Raw genomic sequence first — 20,000 nt, 5'->3', positions numbered from 1 at the left:
AAAAAGAACAGAGGTGACATTATTGCAACGTACAAAATACTGAAGGGATTTGATAGGGTAGACAGGGAGAGTTTGAGAGGCGTGTAACAGGTGCACGAGATTACAGCTGGAAGTTGAAAAAACAGGTGAGAAACAGAAATGTTAGGATATACATCATGAGCCTTAGAGTGGTCAGGAAGTGGAATGACTTTGACTGGAAATGGTAGAGGCAGAATCTATACATAGGCTTTAAGAATAGATAGGAAAGGGCTAACGCACTGAGAAAGTGAACCTATTAGCAACCAGAGATCCATGTAGTTACAAACATGGAGTACATATATGTTAGTGTACACACACACACACACACACACATACATACACCCTGCTCTTCAAGGAGCAGGGAGTGAGAGGACCTAGCAGCGACCAGTAAAGAGGCGGGGCCAGGAGCTAACTCTCAACCCCTGCAACCACAATTAGGTGAGTACACACACGCGCGCGCGCGCGCACACGCACACGCACGCGCGCGCACACATACACACACACACACACACACACACACATGCACGCACACATTTATATATACACAGGCAGGGATAACAGGGAAGGCACTACAATGGATCAGAGAATACCTGTCAGGAAGACAGCAGCGAGTCATGGTACGAGGCGAGGTGTCAAAGTGGGCGCCTGTGACGAGCGGGGTTCCACATGACAGAAGGAATAGACTCCGAAGTGTCTGTTTGCAGATGATGTGAAGTTGATGAGAAGAATTCGATTGGACGAGGACCAGGCAGAACTACAAAGGAATCTGGACAGGCTGCAGGCCTGGTCCAGCAATTGGCTCCTGGAGTTCAACCCCGCCAAGTGCAAAGTAATGAAGATTGGGGAAGGGCAAAGAAGACCGCAGACGGAGGTGAGTCTAGGGGGCCAGAGACTACAAACCTCGCTCAAGGAAAAAGATCTTGGGGTGAGTATAACACCAATCACATCTGAAGCGCACATCAACCAAATAACTGCTGCAGCATATGGGCGCCTAGCAAACCTCAGAACAACATTCCGACATCTTAATAAGGAATCGTTCAGGACCCTGTACACTGTGTATGTGAGGCACATATTGGAGTATGCGGCACCAGTTTGGAACCCATCTAGCCTAGAGAAAATGCAAAGGTTTGCAACAAGACTAGTCCCAGAGCTAAGGGGTGTGTCCTACGAAGATAGGTTAAGGGAAGTCGACCTGATAACACTGGAGGACAGGAGAGATAGGGGGGACATGATAACGACATATAAAACACTGAGAGAAATTAACAAGGTGGACAGAGACAGGATGTTCCAGAGATGGGACACAACAACAAGGAGACACGGTTGGACGTTGAAGACACAGATGAATCACAAGGATGTTAGGAAGTATTTCTTCAGTCAGAGTAGTCAGGAAGTGGAGGCAGGATCCATTCATAGTTTTAAGCAGAGGTATGATAAAGCTCATGGTTCAGGGAGAGTGATCCAGTAGCGACCAGTTAAGAGGCGGGGCCAGGAGCTATGAATCGACCCCTGCAACCACAACTAGGTGAGTACACACACATACAAGCATGCACGCGTCTAGAGCCGAACGAAGCTCTTCATTTCTTAATTAAAGGCGGAACTCTGCAGAAATTACTTCCCAAACTTTGCTGACTTTGATTTGTTTCAATCTCATTTTTTTCCTTTTTTTGCTTGTTTGTTTGGGAGTGTTTGCGTGCGCGCGCGCGTGAGCGCGGTCATGCCTTCATTACCAGTCTGGTATCATGTCATGTGAACATTCATGAGAGCGTGTGCCCAAATTGTGTGTGTGTATATATATATATATAATATATATATATATATATATATATATATATATATATATATATATATATATATATATATATATATATATATATATATAATTAATCCATACCACTTGAGAGTAAATTTCTATTGCCGCTTAATGTGTCTCTTGCCCTAGGTGGGAGATACTCTGTTTTCGGGACTGGAGAGCTACACATCCGTCACGTGACCAAGGCTGACGAGTTCCAGTCATACCACTGTGAGACCCAACACGTCCTCACTGACGAGACTACTATCTCGGCCGTGGCTGGCAGGTAAGAGTACGCACCACACCCCTGGACCTCCCTTCCCACCTAGCGAGGTTTCCATCAGTCGTTCTCTCTTATCATATAATAGGTTGTGAAATTAGTAAACAATACTGATGAGGAATTATTCGTAGACACACATGCAATACCTGGGTATATTTATTTGAATACACTGGAGCTAGTTTCCTTAAGACACCTGTTGTCCCTGTGCACCTAACCGTAAATAGGTACCTGGGTGTTAGTTGACATGTGGGTCGCATCCTGGGAACAAAATTAACCTAATTTGCCAGGAAGGTTCTGCATAACAAGGGGCTTTCTATATAGTGTGTAACTGATATCAGCTATGGTCTCTATTCGTTGTATCATATACTTTTAGAAACAGATTATTTATTATTATTAATTATTATGATTATTATTATTATTATTATTATTATTAACCAGTGGCTTTTTCAGTTCATATCGCTAGGCTTCTCGCGTGTCTAATTCCTCGCTTTCAAGTCAGGTAAAATGCTCTGTGCTTTACGTCTTCATATAGCAGGTTAAAACACATACAGTAGAGATAGAAACAGGATGAACACATCACCGAGAATGAGATGGATCAAACAGTTGCTTCAGTCTGAAGCCTGTCACTTTTCTCCTGTCCTGGACACACAACCAGACCCTGAGATAACTCCCCCGGACACATGCCTCCTCTGGATACTTGCCTCCCCCTTGACACCTGCCCTCCTCTTGACACCTGCCCTCCTCTTGACACCTGCCCCCCTCTTGACACCTGCCCCTCTCCTCTTGACACCTGCCCTCCTCTTGACACCTGCCCCCCTCTTGACACCTGCCCCCCTTCTTGACACCTGCCCCCCCTCTTGACACCTGCCCCCCTCTTGACACCTGCCCCCCCTCTTGACACCTCCTCCCCCTCTTGACACCTGCCCCCTATGGACACGCTGTAATGTGTTATATATATTCAGAAAGTATCACACAAAAATTATAATACAAAACGTATATACATTTTGCTAACCTTGCAGCAGTGCATAAATGTGTTTTTTATTCATCACAGAAATTATGATGAGAACACCAATTCATTATGAATTGTACTTTTAATATATATTCAAATCAGATAAATATATTTATGTATATTATATATATTATATATATATATATATATAATATATATATATATATATATATATATATATATACACATATATATGTATATATATATCTATATATATATAAATTATATATATTTATATATATATATATGTCGAATATAGTTAGTGAAGGGCTCTTAATCCAAGAAATTGGAGTTACCCTTCCTTGGGTCAAAACTTTGTTCCTCCCTTTCTCCACATGCTATGTAACCCATACGGGTTTATCGCTTTTCTATCATTTTAATAAAATCTGTCTTTTAAAATATTTTACGTCTCTGTTCAGAAATGCTAGGTAAGCGGGTTTGATCCGAAGAAAGGGCGTTATCACAGACATTCGCTTTTCTTGCAGGTTGATGGTGAACGAGCCAAGATCGTCCGTTCCTCCCAGGATCACTGACTCACGTTCCTCCGTTACGGCCACTGTTAGACGCACCGTTGAGCTACCCTGTGCTGCCCAGGGCTTCCCAATACCCCAGTACCAGTAAGTTCCCAGTACCAGTAAGTTCCCAGTGCCAGTAAGTTCAAAGGGAGATGATGTAACCCTTCATTGATCCTCTCTAAGAAAATTAAGATCATCAACATTTTGCGCCTTTGTGGAGACTCTTAACTCCTTTGCCTTTCATCGTAAATTTGATCCTCAAACCTACGGTGTCGCTCTACTTTATCCCCTGATCTTGCTAACCTTTATAAAATACTGTACTTCGAAACTGTTCTTCCTGCTATTGGTGTGCGCACTTCCCTTTGACTCCGCTATGTAGATGACGTCTTTGCTCTTTGGCCCCGTGACTCTAGTCTCGATGCCCTTAACAATCTTGGCCCTTCCGTCAAGTACAAAGCAGAATGGGAGTCTTACTCTTTGCTTTCTCTCCTTGATGTTTGTGTATACCAATAGGCAACAGGCTTTTCTTTTTTTCCGTTAATCGCAATCTATGCATAGTAGCATGTACATTCATTTCTTTTCTTACCATGTTCCCTCTGTCAAGAGAAGTGTTCATATTTCTCTTTTTTCGTGCCCTCCACAGTTGTGACCCTCAGTTCTTTGAATCTGAAATTTTCACTCTTCGTAATTAGTTCTCTCGTCTTGGCTACCCTTCCGATTTCATAAACTATTTTCTCATGTGCTAAACGGACTTTCATCTCTCCCAGACTCTCTACTTCCGTGAAATCTCCTGTTCTCTGCCTTCCCTATATTTCCAGTCTCTAATCTCAAACACTCTCTGTTCCTTAGACATTAAACTCGCTTTTCGCCAAAGTAACACCCTTTGCAGTAATCTAATTCGTACTTCTCCTCCTGCCATAGATACCCCTGGTGTCTACTCAGTCTCATGCTCCTCTTGTCCTCTCCAATACTTTGGAGAGACTGGTCGCTCTCTTTCTGACAGACTTAAAGAAAAAAAAAAATTAGGCTTGCCGACTCTAATAATGCTTTTTCTGACATGTTGCAGATCACAGTCATCCTATTGACTGGTCCTCTGCTAAAACTATCTAACCTACTTCTTGCCTTCACAGTTGCCGTCTTGTTGAAGCATCTTTAAACACAATTTTCTTTGTATGAATCATCTTAGTCGTGGATTTGTCTTTGTAGATGCCTTTAGTCTCATTACATTTTCAAATGCTCCGAACTTCAGAACACTCGTGACTTGACCTGATCTTTTCTTCTCCTTTCCACACCTCTTCTCCTTTCCATTTTTTTTTTAATTTTCTTTCTTTGTCTTCCTTTGTTCTGATTAAGTGTGTTATGTCCTTCATTTTCTCCCCCATTTTCCCTGTTTTTGGTCCTACCGCTTGTGGCTCCTTAGGTCTCCTGCAGTCCTCTTTTTTTTCCTTGTCCATAGACTGACCCACACTTCTACTACGTCTTCCCTCTTCTCTAATAGTAAATATAATAGCCTATACTATTGCCTCTCTTCACTCCATTTTCTCTCTTGTAGCAGTAAAATACTACTACTCTACTTTCTACTACTACCATCACTACTTCTACTACTTCTACTACCAGTCTTACCACCACCACTACATTATCTTCCTCTCCTGTTCCCGTCCTGATCCCTCCTCGCCTATGTAGACTGGCTCCTTCACTCTCTTTTGGTAAAGTGACTTTGTAAATGGTATAACTCGGATTGAAGCGTCGTTGTAAGCTTTTATTTCCTATGTGCGGGTTATTGTGCCTTTTTGTTGTTTCTGCTTGTCACTCACTGCAACTCTCCCTCTGCTCACACCTGCTTGTCACTGCATCTCTGCCACTGCTCACACCTGCTTGTCACTACAACTCTCCCTCTGCTCACACCTGCTTGTCACTACAACTCTGCCACTGCTTACACCTGCTTGTCACTGCAACTCTCCCTCTGCTCACACCTGCTTGTCACTACAACTCTGCCACTGCTTACACCTGCTTGTCACTGCAACTCTCCCTCTGCTCACACCTGCTTGTCACTGCAACTCTCCCTCTGCTCACACCTGCTTGTCACTGCATCTTTGCCACTGCTTACACCTGCTTGTCACTACAACTCTGCCACTGCTCACACCTGCTTGTCACTACAACTCTGCCACTGCTCACACCTGCTTGTCACTACAACTCTGCCACTGCTCACACCTGCTTGTCACTACAACTCTGCCATTGCTCACACCTGCTTGTCACTACAACTCTGCCACTGCTCACACCTGCTTGTCACTACAACTCTGCCACTGCTTACACCTGCTTGTCACTGCAACTCTGCCACTGCTCACACCTGCTTGTCAATACAACTCTGCCACTGCTCACACCTGCTTGTCACTACAACTCTGCCACTGCTCACACCTGCTTGTCACTGTAACTCTGCCACTGCTCACACCTGCTTGTCACTACAACTCTGCCACTGCTTACACCTGCTTGTCACTGCAACTCTGCCACTGCTCACACCTGCCTGTCACTGCAACTCTGCCACTGCTTACACCTGCTTGTCACTACAGCTCTGCCACTGCTCACACCTGCTTGTCACTGTAACTCTGCCACTGCTCACACCTGCTTGTCACTGTAACTCTGCCACTGCTCACACCTGCTTGTCACTGTAACTCTGCCACTGCTCACACCTGCTTATCACTGCAACTCTGCCACTGCTTACACCTGCTTGTCACTACAGCTCTGCCACTGCTCACACCTGCTTGTCACTGTAACTCTGCCACTGCTCACACCTGCTTGTCACTGTAACTCTGCCACTGCTCACACACTGTAACTCTGCCACTGCTCACACCTGCTGCAACTCTGCCACTGCTCACACCTGCTTGTCACTGCAACACTGCTCACACCTGCTTGTCACTACAACTCTGCCACTGCTCACACCTGCTTGTCACTGTAACTCTGCCACTGCTCACACCTGCTTGTCACTGTAACTCTGCCACTGCTCACACCTGCTTGTCACTGTAACTCTGCCACTGCTCACACCTGCTTGTCACTGCAACTCTGCCACTGCTTACACCTGCTTGTCACTACAGCTCTGCCACTGCTCACACCTGCTTGTCACTGTAACTCTGCCACTGCTCACACCTGCTTGTCACTGCAACTCTGCCACTGCTAACACATAACCAAATTTAATATCAAAGTTATAACACCTCCAAAATTTGAGTACGAGCTGTCAACATATTTTTTCCATTTTTTTTTGAGCTCTCTTGTTAATGTAATAAATTGTTTATAAGGAGAAAATATGCAATTTTTATTTGGAATAAACGTGCGATTATTTAAAAAAAAATGAAAATGAATGGAGGAAATTATCATTACTTTTTAGTAACATTATTTCCTCTTGTATTATTATTACTATTAACACTTTTTATTAACATTTTTTCCTCTTCTTTATATTATTATTAATACAATGAAGCTCTAAACCAGCAAGGGTCAAAAAGCTCTGAAAATTGGATGTCATTAAGATTTGATCCAATTAATATAGGTGGTTAATAACTTCAATTCCTTGGATCAAGAGCCCTTGCCGTCAAGGTTCCCCCCCTCCTTGACAATAACAAACACAAAAGTATTATTTCCCCAATTGTAATATTTCATTTTCTTAATATTTCCGTAATTTTTCTGGTCTGATAATTTGATCACCTATTTCAGTTAGTAATATCGATATTATCACTATGAAAATATATATTACTACCAGAAATTTTGATATTACTACAAGGTACATCTACATTATTAGTTGGAATATCGATATTACCACTTGGAAAATAGCTATTACCCCTTGGAATTCCGATATTATCACTTGGAAAATAGATATTACCCCTGGGAATATAAGTATTACCACTAGGAAAATTAGATATTTCCACTAGGAATGTAAGTATTACCATTTGGAACATATATATTACCACTTGGAATATTTGTAATGATAATTTTTAGTGTAATCTTCATTAAAAAAAAATCTGAAACGTGTTGACCCGGCAGGTGGCACCGGGTGACCGGGAAGGTGGAGGTGGCGGTGGTGCAAGATGGTCGCATCCAGCAGGTGGGCGGGTCATTGCTCATACGACAGGTCACAGCAGCAGACGCTGGCAGGTAGGAATTTCATTAAGGATGTCTCACCTGATGTGACGCTACGTCGAGTATACTGTTTAGTTGATGATGTTTCCCCGGAGATCGTCAGCGAGGAGCCTCCGGGGAATGGTTTCTACCTGAGGTGTATTGATGATGATGGTTACTGCTAGTGTCTGTGTAGTTTACTGCTGGTTTGTGGCTGTTAATTGTATCGAAAAAAACCTGAGGTGTCTTGGTGGTTACTGCTAGTGTTCGTGTTGACTCACGAAATTGTAATAATGCAAAAGAAAGCACTGGCCTAGAATTTTACGACTTGCCATGAGCTCTAACCCCAACCGCACCGTGGTTTGTGTTGGGGTTTGCTGTGAGTTTTGATCGTTACTTGAAAGTACTGAACTTGACGTGAATTAATGGTAGTGGTTATTGCTAGCGTTTAGGTTGTGCTTTACTGCTAGTTGTAGCTGTTACTTAAATATATTGAAAGAGAGTAAGCTCGATAAACTTCCTCTTCGGAGAGGGGACACACTTCTCTTATGGATGCTTAACCAGCTATCAAAGAAACTTTCACAGAGTTCGCAGAGTCAGCGTTTCCCAGCAAATTTATAGATGAATTTCTCAACGAACTGCAAACTACAGATTGAGCAGCGATTTTGCTGTATGTGAAGGACTGAGGGGACGTTCTAGTGTGTGAAGATCTGAGGGACATTCATGTGTGTTTGTTGAGGTCAGAGGGACGTTCATGTGTGTTTATGGAGGTCAGAGAGAGATCATGTTTGTGACCATTTAGAGGCCATGTTTATGAAGATCAGGAGGTTATTATGTGATGGTCTGGAGACCATATTTGTGATCTGGGGGCTGGCTTCGTGAAGGTCTGGAGGCTGTATGGTGATTAGAAGGTTGAATGTTAGTCCTGAGGCCATGTTTGTTATGGTCAAAAGGCCATGTTTGTTATGGTCTAAAGGCCGTGTTTGTTATGGTCTAAAGGCCATGCTTGTTCTGGACGCCATGTTTGTGATACGGAGGTCATGTATGTGATGATCTGGAGGCCATGTTTGTGATGATCTGGAGGCCATGTTTGTTTATGAAGGGTCTGCGTTAATATTTAATTACATGTTTAGAATACTGCTGTTGCATAATGTAGCGGTGCCGAGAATGTAACGTTTGCAATGTGAGGTGTGCATGACTGGGCGAATTCCTGTTATAATTAAATATTATTTGTAGAGGAGCGAGCATTAACACACACACCTACACACACACACACCTACACACACACACACCTACACACACACACACCTACACACACACACACCTACACACACACACACCTACACACACACACCTACACACACACACCTACACACACACACCTACACACACACACCTACACACACACACCTACACACACACACCTACACACACGCACCTACACACACACACCTACACACACACACACACCTACACACACACACACACCTACACACACACACACACCTACACACCTACACACACCTACACACCTACACACACACACTACACACACACACACCTACACACACACACCTACACACACACACCTACACACACACACCTACACACACACCTACACACACACACACACACACACACCTACACACACACACACCTACACACACACACACCTACACACACACACCTACACACACACACACACCTACACACACACACCTACACACACACACACCTACACACACACACATACACACACACACACCTACACACTCACACCTACACACACACCTACACACACACCTACACACACACCTACACACACCTACACACACACACCTACACACCTACACACACGCCTACACACACACACACCTACACACACCTACACACACACACACCTACACACACACACCTACACACACACACACCTACACACTCACACCTACACACACACCTACACACACACCTACACACACACCTACACACACCTACACACACACACCTACACACCTACACACACGCTTACACACACACACACCTACACACACCTACACACACACACACCTACACACACCTACACACACACACACCTACACACACCTACACACACACCTACACACACCTACACACAAACCTACACACACACCTACACACACACAACCTACACACACACAACCTACACACACACACCTACATACACACACACCTACACACACCTACATACACACACCTACATACACACACACCTACACCTACATACACCTACATACACACACACACCTACACACACACACACACACCTACATACACCTACATACACACACCTACATACACACACACCTACACCTACACACACCTACATACACACACACCTACATACACACACCTACATACACACACCTACATACACACACCTACATACACACACACCTACACCTACACACACCTACATACACACACACCTACATACACACACCTACATACACACACACCTACACCTACATACACCTACATACACACACCTACACACACACACACCTACATACACCTACATACACACACCTACATACACACACACCTACACCTACACACACCTACATACACACACACCTACAAACACACACCTACATACACACACCTACATACACACACCTACATACACACACACCTACACCTACACACACCTACATACACACACACCTACATACACACACCTACATACACACACCTACATACACACACCTACATACACACACACACACCTACATACACACACACCTACACACACACAGCGACCACCTAGTAGCGACCAGTGAAGAGGCGGGACCAAGAGCTAGGACTCGACCCCTGCAACCTCAACTAGGTGAGTACACACACCTACACCTACACACACACACACACCTACACACACACACACCTACACACACACACACACACACCTACACACACACACACACACCTACACGCACAACCTACACACACAACCTACACACCTACCTACACACCTACCTACACACCTACACACACACACACCTACACACACACACACACCTACACACACACACCTACACACCTACACCTACACACACACCTGCACACACGCACCTACACGCACCTACACACACCTACACACACCTACACACACCTACACACACGCACACACCTACACACACCTACACACACACACCTACACACACACACACACCTACACACACACACACACACCTACACACACACACACACCTACACACACACACACACACCTACACACACAAGTACACACACACACACCTGCACACATGCACCTACACACACACCTACACACACACACCTACACACACACACCTACACACACACACCTACACACACACACCTACACACACACACCTACACACACACACCTACACACACACACCTACACACACACACCTACACACACACACCTACACACACACACACCTACACACACACACACCTACACACACACACCTACACACACACACACCTACACACACACACCTACACACACACACACACACACACACACACACACACACACACACACACACACATACACACACACACACACACCTACACACACACACACACCTACACACACACACACACACCTACACACACAAGTACACACACACACCTGCACACATGCACCTACACACACACCTACACACACACACCTACACACACACACCTACACACACACACCTACACACACACACCTACACACACACACCTACACACACACACCTACACACACACACCTACACACACACACACCTACACACACACACCTACACACACACACCTACACACACACACACCTACACACACACACACCTACACACACACACACACACACACACACACACACACACACACACCTACACACACACCACAAACACACACCTACACACACCTACACACACCTACACACACCTACACACACCTCTACACACCTACACACACCTCTACACACACCTACTCACCTACACACACACCTACACACACACACCACACACACACACACACACACACCTACACACACCTACACACACACCTACACACACCTACACACACACACACCTACACACAAACACACCTATGCACTCCTACATACACCTGCACACACATACCTACACACACACACACACCACACACACACACACACACACCTACACACACACACCTACACACACACACCTACACACACCTACACACACACCTACACACACCTACACACACACACACCTACACACGCACACACCTACACATGCACACACCTACACATGCACACACACACACACCTACACCTACCCACACCTACACACCTCACCTACACACACACCTACACACACACCTACACACACACACACCACACACACACACACACCTACACACACACACACACACCTACACCTACACACACACCTACACACACACACACACACACACACCTACACACATACACCTATACACACCTACACCTATACACACCTACACACACACCTACACACACACACACACCTACACACAGCTACCTACACACACCTACACCTGCACACACCTACACCTACACACACCTACACCTACACACACCTACCTACACACGCGCACACACACCTGCACACGCACACACACACCTGCACACGCACACACACCTGCACACGCACACACACCTGCACACGCACACACCTACACACGCACACACCTACACACGCACACACCTACACACGCACACACCTACACACGCACACACCTACACACGCACACACCTACACACGCACACACCTACACACGCACACACCACACGCACACACACCTACACACGCACACACACCTACACGGAAGACGGCAAACGTAGTTCCCATTTTTAAAAAAGGAGACAGAAAAGAGGCACTAAACTATAGACCTGTGTCATTGACGTGTATAGTATGCAAAGTTATGGAGAAGATTATCAGGAGGAGAGTGGTGGAGCAAATGGAACGGAACAAGAGTATAAATGCCAACCAGCACGGATTCATGGAAGGCAAATCCTGCGTCACAAACCTTCTGGAGTTTTATGATAAAATAACAGAAGTAAGACACGAGATAGAGGGGTGGGTTGATTGCATCTTCTTGGATTGCAAGAAGGCCTTTGACACAGTTCCTCACAAGAGATTAGTGCAGAAGCTAGAGCATCAGGCGCATATAACAGGAAGGGCACTGCAATGGATCAGAGAATACCTGACAGGGAGGCAACAACGATTCATGGTACGTAATGATGAATCACAGTGGGCACCTGTGACGAGCGGGGTTCCACAGGGGTCGGTCCTAGGACCAGTGCTATTTTTGGTATATGTGAACGACATGATGGAAGGGTTAGATTCAGAAGTGTCCCTGTTTGCAGATGATGTGAAGTTAATGAGGAGAATTAAATCAGATGAGGACCAGGCAGGACTTCAAAGAAACCTGGACAGACTGGACACCTGGTCCAGCAAATGGCTTCTCGAATTTAATCCTGCCAAATGCAAAGTCATGAAGATAGGGGAAGAGCACAGAAGACCACAGACAGAGTATAGGCTAGGTGGCCAAAGACTGCAAACCTCACTCAAGGAGAAAGTTCTTGGGGTGAGTATAACACCGAGCATGTCAAAAGAAGCACACATCAACCAGATAACTGCTGCAGCATATGGGCGCCTGGCAAACCTGAGAACAGCATTCCGATACCTTAGTAAGGAATCGTTTAAGACACTGTACACCGTGTATGTCAGACCCATACTGGAGTATGCAGCACCTGTTTGGAACCCGCACTTGATAAAGCACGTCAAGAAACTAGAGAAAGTAAAAAGGTTTGCGACAAGGTTAGTTCCAGAGCTAAGGGGAATGTCCTATGAAGAAAGGTTAAGGGAAATCGGCCTGACGACACTGGAGAACAGGAGGGTCAGGGGAGACATGATAACGACATATAAAATACTGCGTGGAATAGACAAGGTGGACAAAGACAGGATGTTCCAGGGAGGGGACACAGAAACAAGAGGCCACAATTGGAAGTTGAAGACACAAATGAGTCAGAGAGATATTAGGAAGTATTTCTTCAGTCATAGAGTTGTCACACAGTGGAATAGCCTAGAAAATGACGTAGTGGAGGCAGGAAATATACACAGTTTTAAGACGAGGTTTGATAAAGCTCATGGAGCAGGGAGAGAGAGGGCCCAGTAGCAACCGGTAAAGAGGCGGGGCCAGGAGCTAAGACTCGACCCCTGCAACCAAAAATAGGTGAGTACACACACCTACACACACACACACACACACAGGAGGAATGAGGAACTACCTGAACGGGGTTCAGTGGGACAGAGAACTGGCAGGGAAGCCAGTTAATGAGATGATGGAATATGTAGCAACAAAATGCAAGGAGGCTGAGGAGAGGTTTGTACCCAAGGGTAACAGGATTAATGAAAAAGCCAGGATGAGCCCATGGTTTACCCAAAGGTGCAGGGAGGCAAAAACCAAGTGTGCTAGGGAATGGAAGAAATATAGAAGGCAAAGGACCCAGGAGAATAAGGAGAACAGTCGTAGAGCCAGAAACGAATATGCACAGATAAGAAGGGAGGCCCAAAGACAATATGAAAATGACATAGCAGCGAAAGCCAAATCTGACCCGAAACTGTTGTACAGCCACATCAGGAGGAAAACAACAGTCAAGGACCAGGTAATCAGGCTAAGGAAGGAAGGAGGAGAGACAACAAGAAATGACCGTGAAGTATGTGAAGAACTCAACAAGAGATTCAAAGAAGTGTTCACAGAGGAGACAGAAGGGACTCCAGAAAGACGGAGAGGTGGGGCACACCACCAAGTGCTGGACACAGTGCACACAACCGAGGAAGAAGTGAAGAGGCTTCTGAGTGAGCTAGATACCTCAAAGGCAATGGGGCCAGATAACATCTCCCCATGGGTATTGAGAGAGGGAGCAGAGGCGCTATGTGTACCCCTAACAACAATATTCAATACATCTATCGAAACAGGGAGATTGCCTGAGGCATGGAAGACAGCAAATGTAGTCCCAATCTTTAAAAAAGGAGACAGACATGAAGCATTAAACTACAGACCAGTGTCACTGTCATGTATAGTATGCAAAATCATGGAGAAGATTATCAGGAGAAGAGTGGTGGAACACCTAGAAAGGAATGATCTCATCAACAGCAGCCAACATGGTTTCAGGGACGGGAAATCCTGTGTCACAAACCTACTGGAGTTCTATGACATGGTGACAGCAGGAAGACAAGAGAGAGAGGGGTGGGTGGATTGCATTTTCTTGGACTGCACACAAGAGATTGGTGCAAAAACTGGAGGACCAAGCAGGGATAACAGGGAAGGCACTACAATGGATCAGGGAATACTTGTCAGGAAGACAGCAGCGAGTCATGGTACGTGGCGAGGTGTCAGAGTGGGCACCTGTGACCAGCGGGGTCCCGCAGGGGTCAGTCCTAGGACCTGTGCTGTTTCTGGTATTTGTGAACGACATGACGGAAGGAATAGACTCTGAGGTGTCCCTGTTTGCAGATGACGTGAAGTTGATGAGAAGAATTCACTCGATCGAAGACCAGGCAGAACTACAAAGGGATCTGGACAGGCTGCAGACCTGGTCCAGCAATTGGCTCCTGGAGTTCAATCCCACCAAGTGCAAAGTCATGAAGATTGGGGAAGGGCAAAGAAGGCCGCAGACGGAGTACAGTCTAGGGGGTCAGAGACTACAAACCTCACTCAAGGAAAAAGATCTTGGGGTGAGTATAACACAAGGCACATCTCGTGAAGCGCACATCAACCAAATAACTGCTGCAGCATATGGGCGCCTAGCAAACCTCAGAACAGCATTCCGACATCTTAATAAGGAATCATTCAGGACCCTGTACACCGTGTATGTTAGGCCCATATTGGAGTATGCGGCACCAGTTTGGAACCCACACCTAGCCAAGCACGTGAAGAAACTAGAGAAAGTGCAAAGGTTTGCAACAAGACTAGTCCCAGAGCTAAGAGGTATGTCCTGCGAGGAGAGGTTAAGGGAAATCAACCTGACGACACTGGAGGACAGGAGAGATAGGGGGGACATGATAACGACATACAAAATACTGAGAGGAATTGACAAGGTGGACAAAGACAGGATGTTCCAGAGATTGGACACAGTAACAAGGGGACACAGTTGGAAGCTGAAGACACAGATGAATCACAGGGATGTTAGGAAGTATTTCTTCAGCCACAGAGTAGTCAGTAAGTGGAATAGTTTGGGAAGCGATGTAGTGGAGGCAGGATCCATACATAGCTTTAAGCAGAGGTATGATAAAGCTCACGGCTCAGGGAGAGTGACCTAGTAGCGATCAGTGAAGAGGCGGGGCCAGGAGCTCGGACTCGACCCCCGCAACCTCAACTAGGTGAGTACACACACCTACACACACACACACACACACACACACACACCTACACACACACACACCTACACACACACACACCTACACACACACACACCTACACACACACACCTACACACACACACCTACACACACACACCTACACACACACACACCTACACACACACACCTACACACACACACCTACACACACACACCTACACACACACACCTACACACACACCTACACACACACACCTACACACACACACCTACACACACACACCTACACACACACACACACACACACACCTACACACACACACCTACACACACACACCTACACACACACACACACCTACACACACACACCTACACACACACACCTACACACACACACCTACACACACACACCTACACACACACACCTACAAACACCTACACACACACACCTACACACACACACCTACACACACACACCTACACACACACACCTACACACACACCTACACACACACCTACACACACACCTACACACACACCTACACACACACCTACACACACACCTACACACACACCTACACACACACCTACACACACCTACACACACCTACACACACACACCTACACACACACACCTACACACACACACCTACACACACACACACCTACACACACACACCTACACACACACACCTACACACACACACCTACACACACACACCTACACACACACACCTACACACACACACCTACACACACACACCTACACACACACACCTACACACACACACCTACACACACACACCTACACACACACACCTACACACACACACCTACACACACACACCACACCTACACACACACACCTACACACACACACACCTACACACACACACCTACACACACACACCTACACACACACACCTACACACACACACCTACACACACACACCTACACACACACACACACCTACACCTACACACACACCTACACACACACCTACACACACACCTACACACACACACCTACACACACACACCTACACACACACACACACCTACACACACACACACCTACACACACACACCTACACACACACACCTACACACACACACCTACACACACACCTACACACACACCTACACACACACCTACACACACACTTACACACACACTTACACACACGCACACATACACACCTACACATACACACACCGTACCTACCTACCTACCTATATCTGTGTTAAATATTTACTAACATAAAACTCTTGCTTCTTTTGAAGAGGGGATTTTAATCTGGCTATTTAAGCAGCTAGTTTGTGTGCCACAGACACATACGAGTAATGCTGAATGTGATCACAAGCCATGTTACTTTCAGGGTTCTTACCTGGAGTATTCGACACCTAAAATATGTTTGACACTTGGAATATTTGACACCTGAGATGTCTGACACCTGAGGTGTTCGACATGATGTATTTGAGACCTGAAATATTTCACTCCCGAAATGTTCGGTGTCTGCAATATTAAGCATCTAGGTTGTCTGACACCTGGGATCATGACACTTGTCATTGACATTTTAAATGCTTAACACCTAAAATGTTTGACACTTGAGATGTTTATCATAAAGGATAAGTTTCAATGCTTTACACTTAATGTTTAAATGTTTGAGACTGAATGTTCGAGACGGTACGTGATAAAGATGATGATTAACTTTGGCTACTTAACAGCACGAATGTTGGATTCCCTGGATGTTTCAGTATTTTTCACTATCTTTGACAGTATATTTCATTGGTTATTTACAACATACTGTAATTGATCTCATTCGTACTCTCAACATACATATCAATCACATATAGTTATCAGTGATCAAAATCTTGTATTAATTCCCTTTATGTTCTCTCCTTCTAAAACCCGCTCTGGTTGCCTTTCTCCTTCTCGCTGTCTCTCTTGCTATCTCTCGCTCTCTCTTGTGGCGAGACAGGTACGTGTGTGTTGTGTCTAGCAGCGTGGGTTCCGAGAGGACCCACACTACCCTGGAGGTGTGGGCGCCACTTACCGCCCACATCAGCCCACAGGTTCAGACGGTGGACGTGGGTGGTGAGGCTACCTTCAACTGCTCCCCAGAGGGCTTTCCCCAGGACACCATCACCTGGATCAAGGTAAGACAAGTAGCCAGTTGTCTTCCTGTGTGTGAGAGAGAAATCTGGCCGTGATTCTATTGTGAATCTGTAGTGAATTCCACACCCAACTACAGGGAATTCCACGCATGCCTTTCGTGAATTCTTCTCGAAATTGTCTTAAAAGTCAAAAGGACTTTGTAGGAACCTTGAAGGTTTCTCAAGTAGACACTGCCTGAGTGTACTGGCTACTCTGGTAAGTGAAGTATGGATAGCCTTCAGAGTAAATCCAACGCTGCTTTTTGGTACCTATCTGTACTCGTTACACGATTATCATACACATTCATTGCGTAGTCAACTTCTACACTCGCTGCGCGATCAGCATCTACTCCTCAATGCTCTGAACTCCATTTTTTTTATATCACGAGTGCTTGACTTAAGAATGTTTACGAAATGTTTAACTGAGATCAGGCGAACCCTGCCGAGTTTGGGAGGTGCTGGCTAATGGACCATTATTTCTTTCCATCTTGAGGGGAGAATTGTGAAAATATCTTCCTGTGTGCATATTTGCTCTCACTTTTTGTTTGTCTTATACAAACTCATTCACTTTTTTTGTATTGATGTAAAGCGGATTAATAGCTTTCCATTTTTCATTCACTCAGACTTGTGATTTACTCTTTTTTTTTTTTTTTTCTTTTTGAGAGAGAGAGAGAGAGAGAGAGAGAGAGAGAGAGAGAGAGAGAGAGAGAGAGAGAGAGAGAGAGAGAGAGAGAGCGAGAGAGCTGATGGAATAATTAATATCTGAAGTTTGCATGCATATAAACCAGATTAATTATTATTAACTTTTTTATTTACGTAAATTTGATTAATAACTCATGGCTTCGTTTTTAAGTAAAATGATTAATGGTTGTTTTAATTTTTTATACTTTAAATTACCTGGGATTGTATTTGCATATGTATTGTTATTCTGTTTTTTTAATCAGGGAAAGTTTGATAAATTGTGTTTGTGAATGAGACTAATGCCTTCCTTGTTGACAGGACGGAGAGCCACTGCAGGTCGGTGGACGGGTTCGTCTGGTGGGACAGAGGACAGTGGTGGTGGACGACGTAAGACGGGAGGACCGAGGAATGTATCAGTGTCTCGTTTCGAACCTCGAGGGCTCAGCGCAAGGCTCAGCGCAGCTCAAACTCGGTGGTCAGTGTCAAGATGGGGTGGTTGTTGGGTCACGAAAGGATAGGTTTAAGAGCCGCAGTGATATGGGTTATGGGTTTGTCTGTTCGTGAAATGATCGGTGTCAAGTCACGAAAGAGTCTTTTGTTCTATGCTAATGTTTTATAAGGCCACAAATATGTTACTACTGGCACTTCCTAAGACTCGCTGCAAGATTATACGAGTTCAAATGGATTCTCGTAATATTGTAAATGATAGGTAAGAAAGTTGGATTGCATGAAGCTCCGCAGCGAGACAAGACTCGTATTTAACACCACCTTATTGCACTAGCTGGATATCTTTACACTGAAATACCCATAGGGGTATATCGTTTCGTGGAACACAAAACAATATATTCAGATTACATTAAGAACACGAGTAAATGGCCTACGAGACCTGCATGTAATGGGAATATGGAGCAAACCAAACTCAATAGTAGACTATAATATATATTTACCTTCAGACGAGATATATATATATATATATATATATATATATATATATATATATATATATATATATATATATATATATATATATATATATATATAT

The 20,000-nt window shown here is 44.9% G+C and overlaps 1 protein-coding gene across 1 annotated transcript in view; it reads left to right on the top strand.

Annotated features, from left to right (window-relative positions):
- Nucleotides 1–19,522, top strand: part of LOC128701913 (cell adhesion molecule Dscam1-like) — a 36,918-nt gene extending 17,396 nt beyond the window's left edge. The window contains exons 3-7 of the mRNA XM_070099782.1: nucleotides 1,958–2,093; nucleotides 3,582–3,713; nucleotides 7,641–7,751; nucleotides 18,103–18,280; nucleotides 19,277–19,522. Of these exons, the coding sequence (XP_069955883.1) occupies nucleotides 1,958–2,093; nucleotides 3,582–3,713; nucleotides 7,641–7,751; nucleotides 18,103–18,280; nucleotides 19,277–19,522 (803 nt within the window). The remainder of the gene's footprint in view (nucleotides 1–1,957; nucleotides 2,094–3,581; nucleotides 3,714–7,640; nucleotides 7,752–18,102; nucleotides 18,281–19,276) is intronic.
- The last annotated feature ends 478 nt before the right edge of the window (nucleotides 19,523–20,000 follow it).

This window comes from Cherax quadricarinatus, chromosome 69 (genome assembly GCF_038502225.1).
Source record: "Cherax quadricarinatus isolate ZL_2023a chromosome 69, ASM3850222v1, whole genome shotgun sequence".
NCBI classification, from domain to species: Eukaryota; Metazoa; Arthropoda; class Malacostraca; order Decapoda; family Parastacidae; genus Cherax; species Cherax quadricarinatus.
This window is presented reverse-complemented; position numbering and strand designations above follow the sequence as displayed.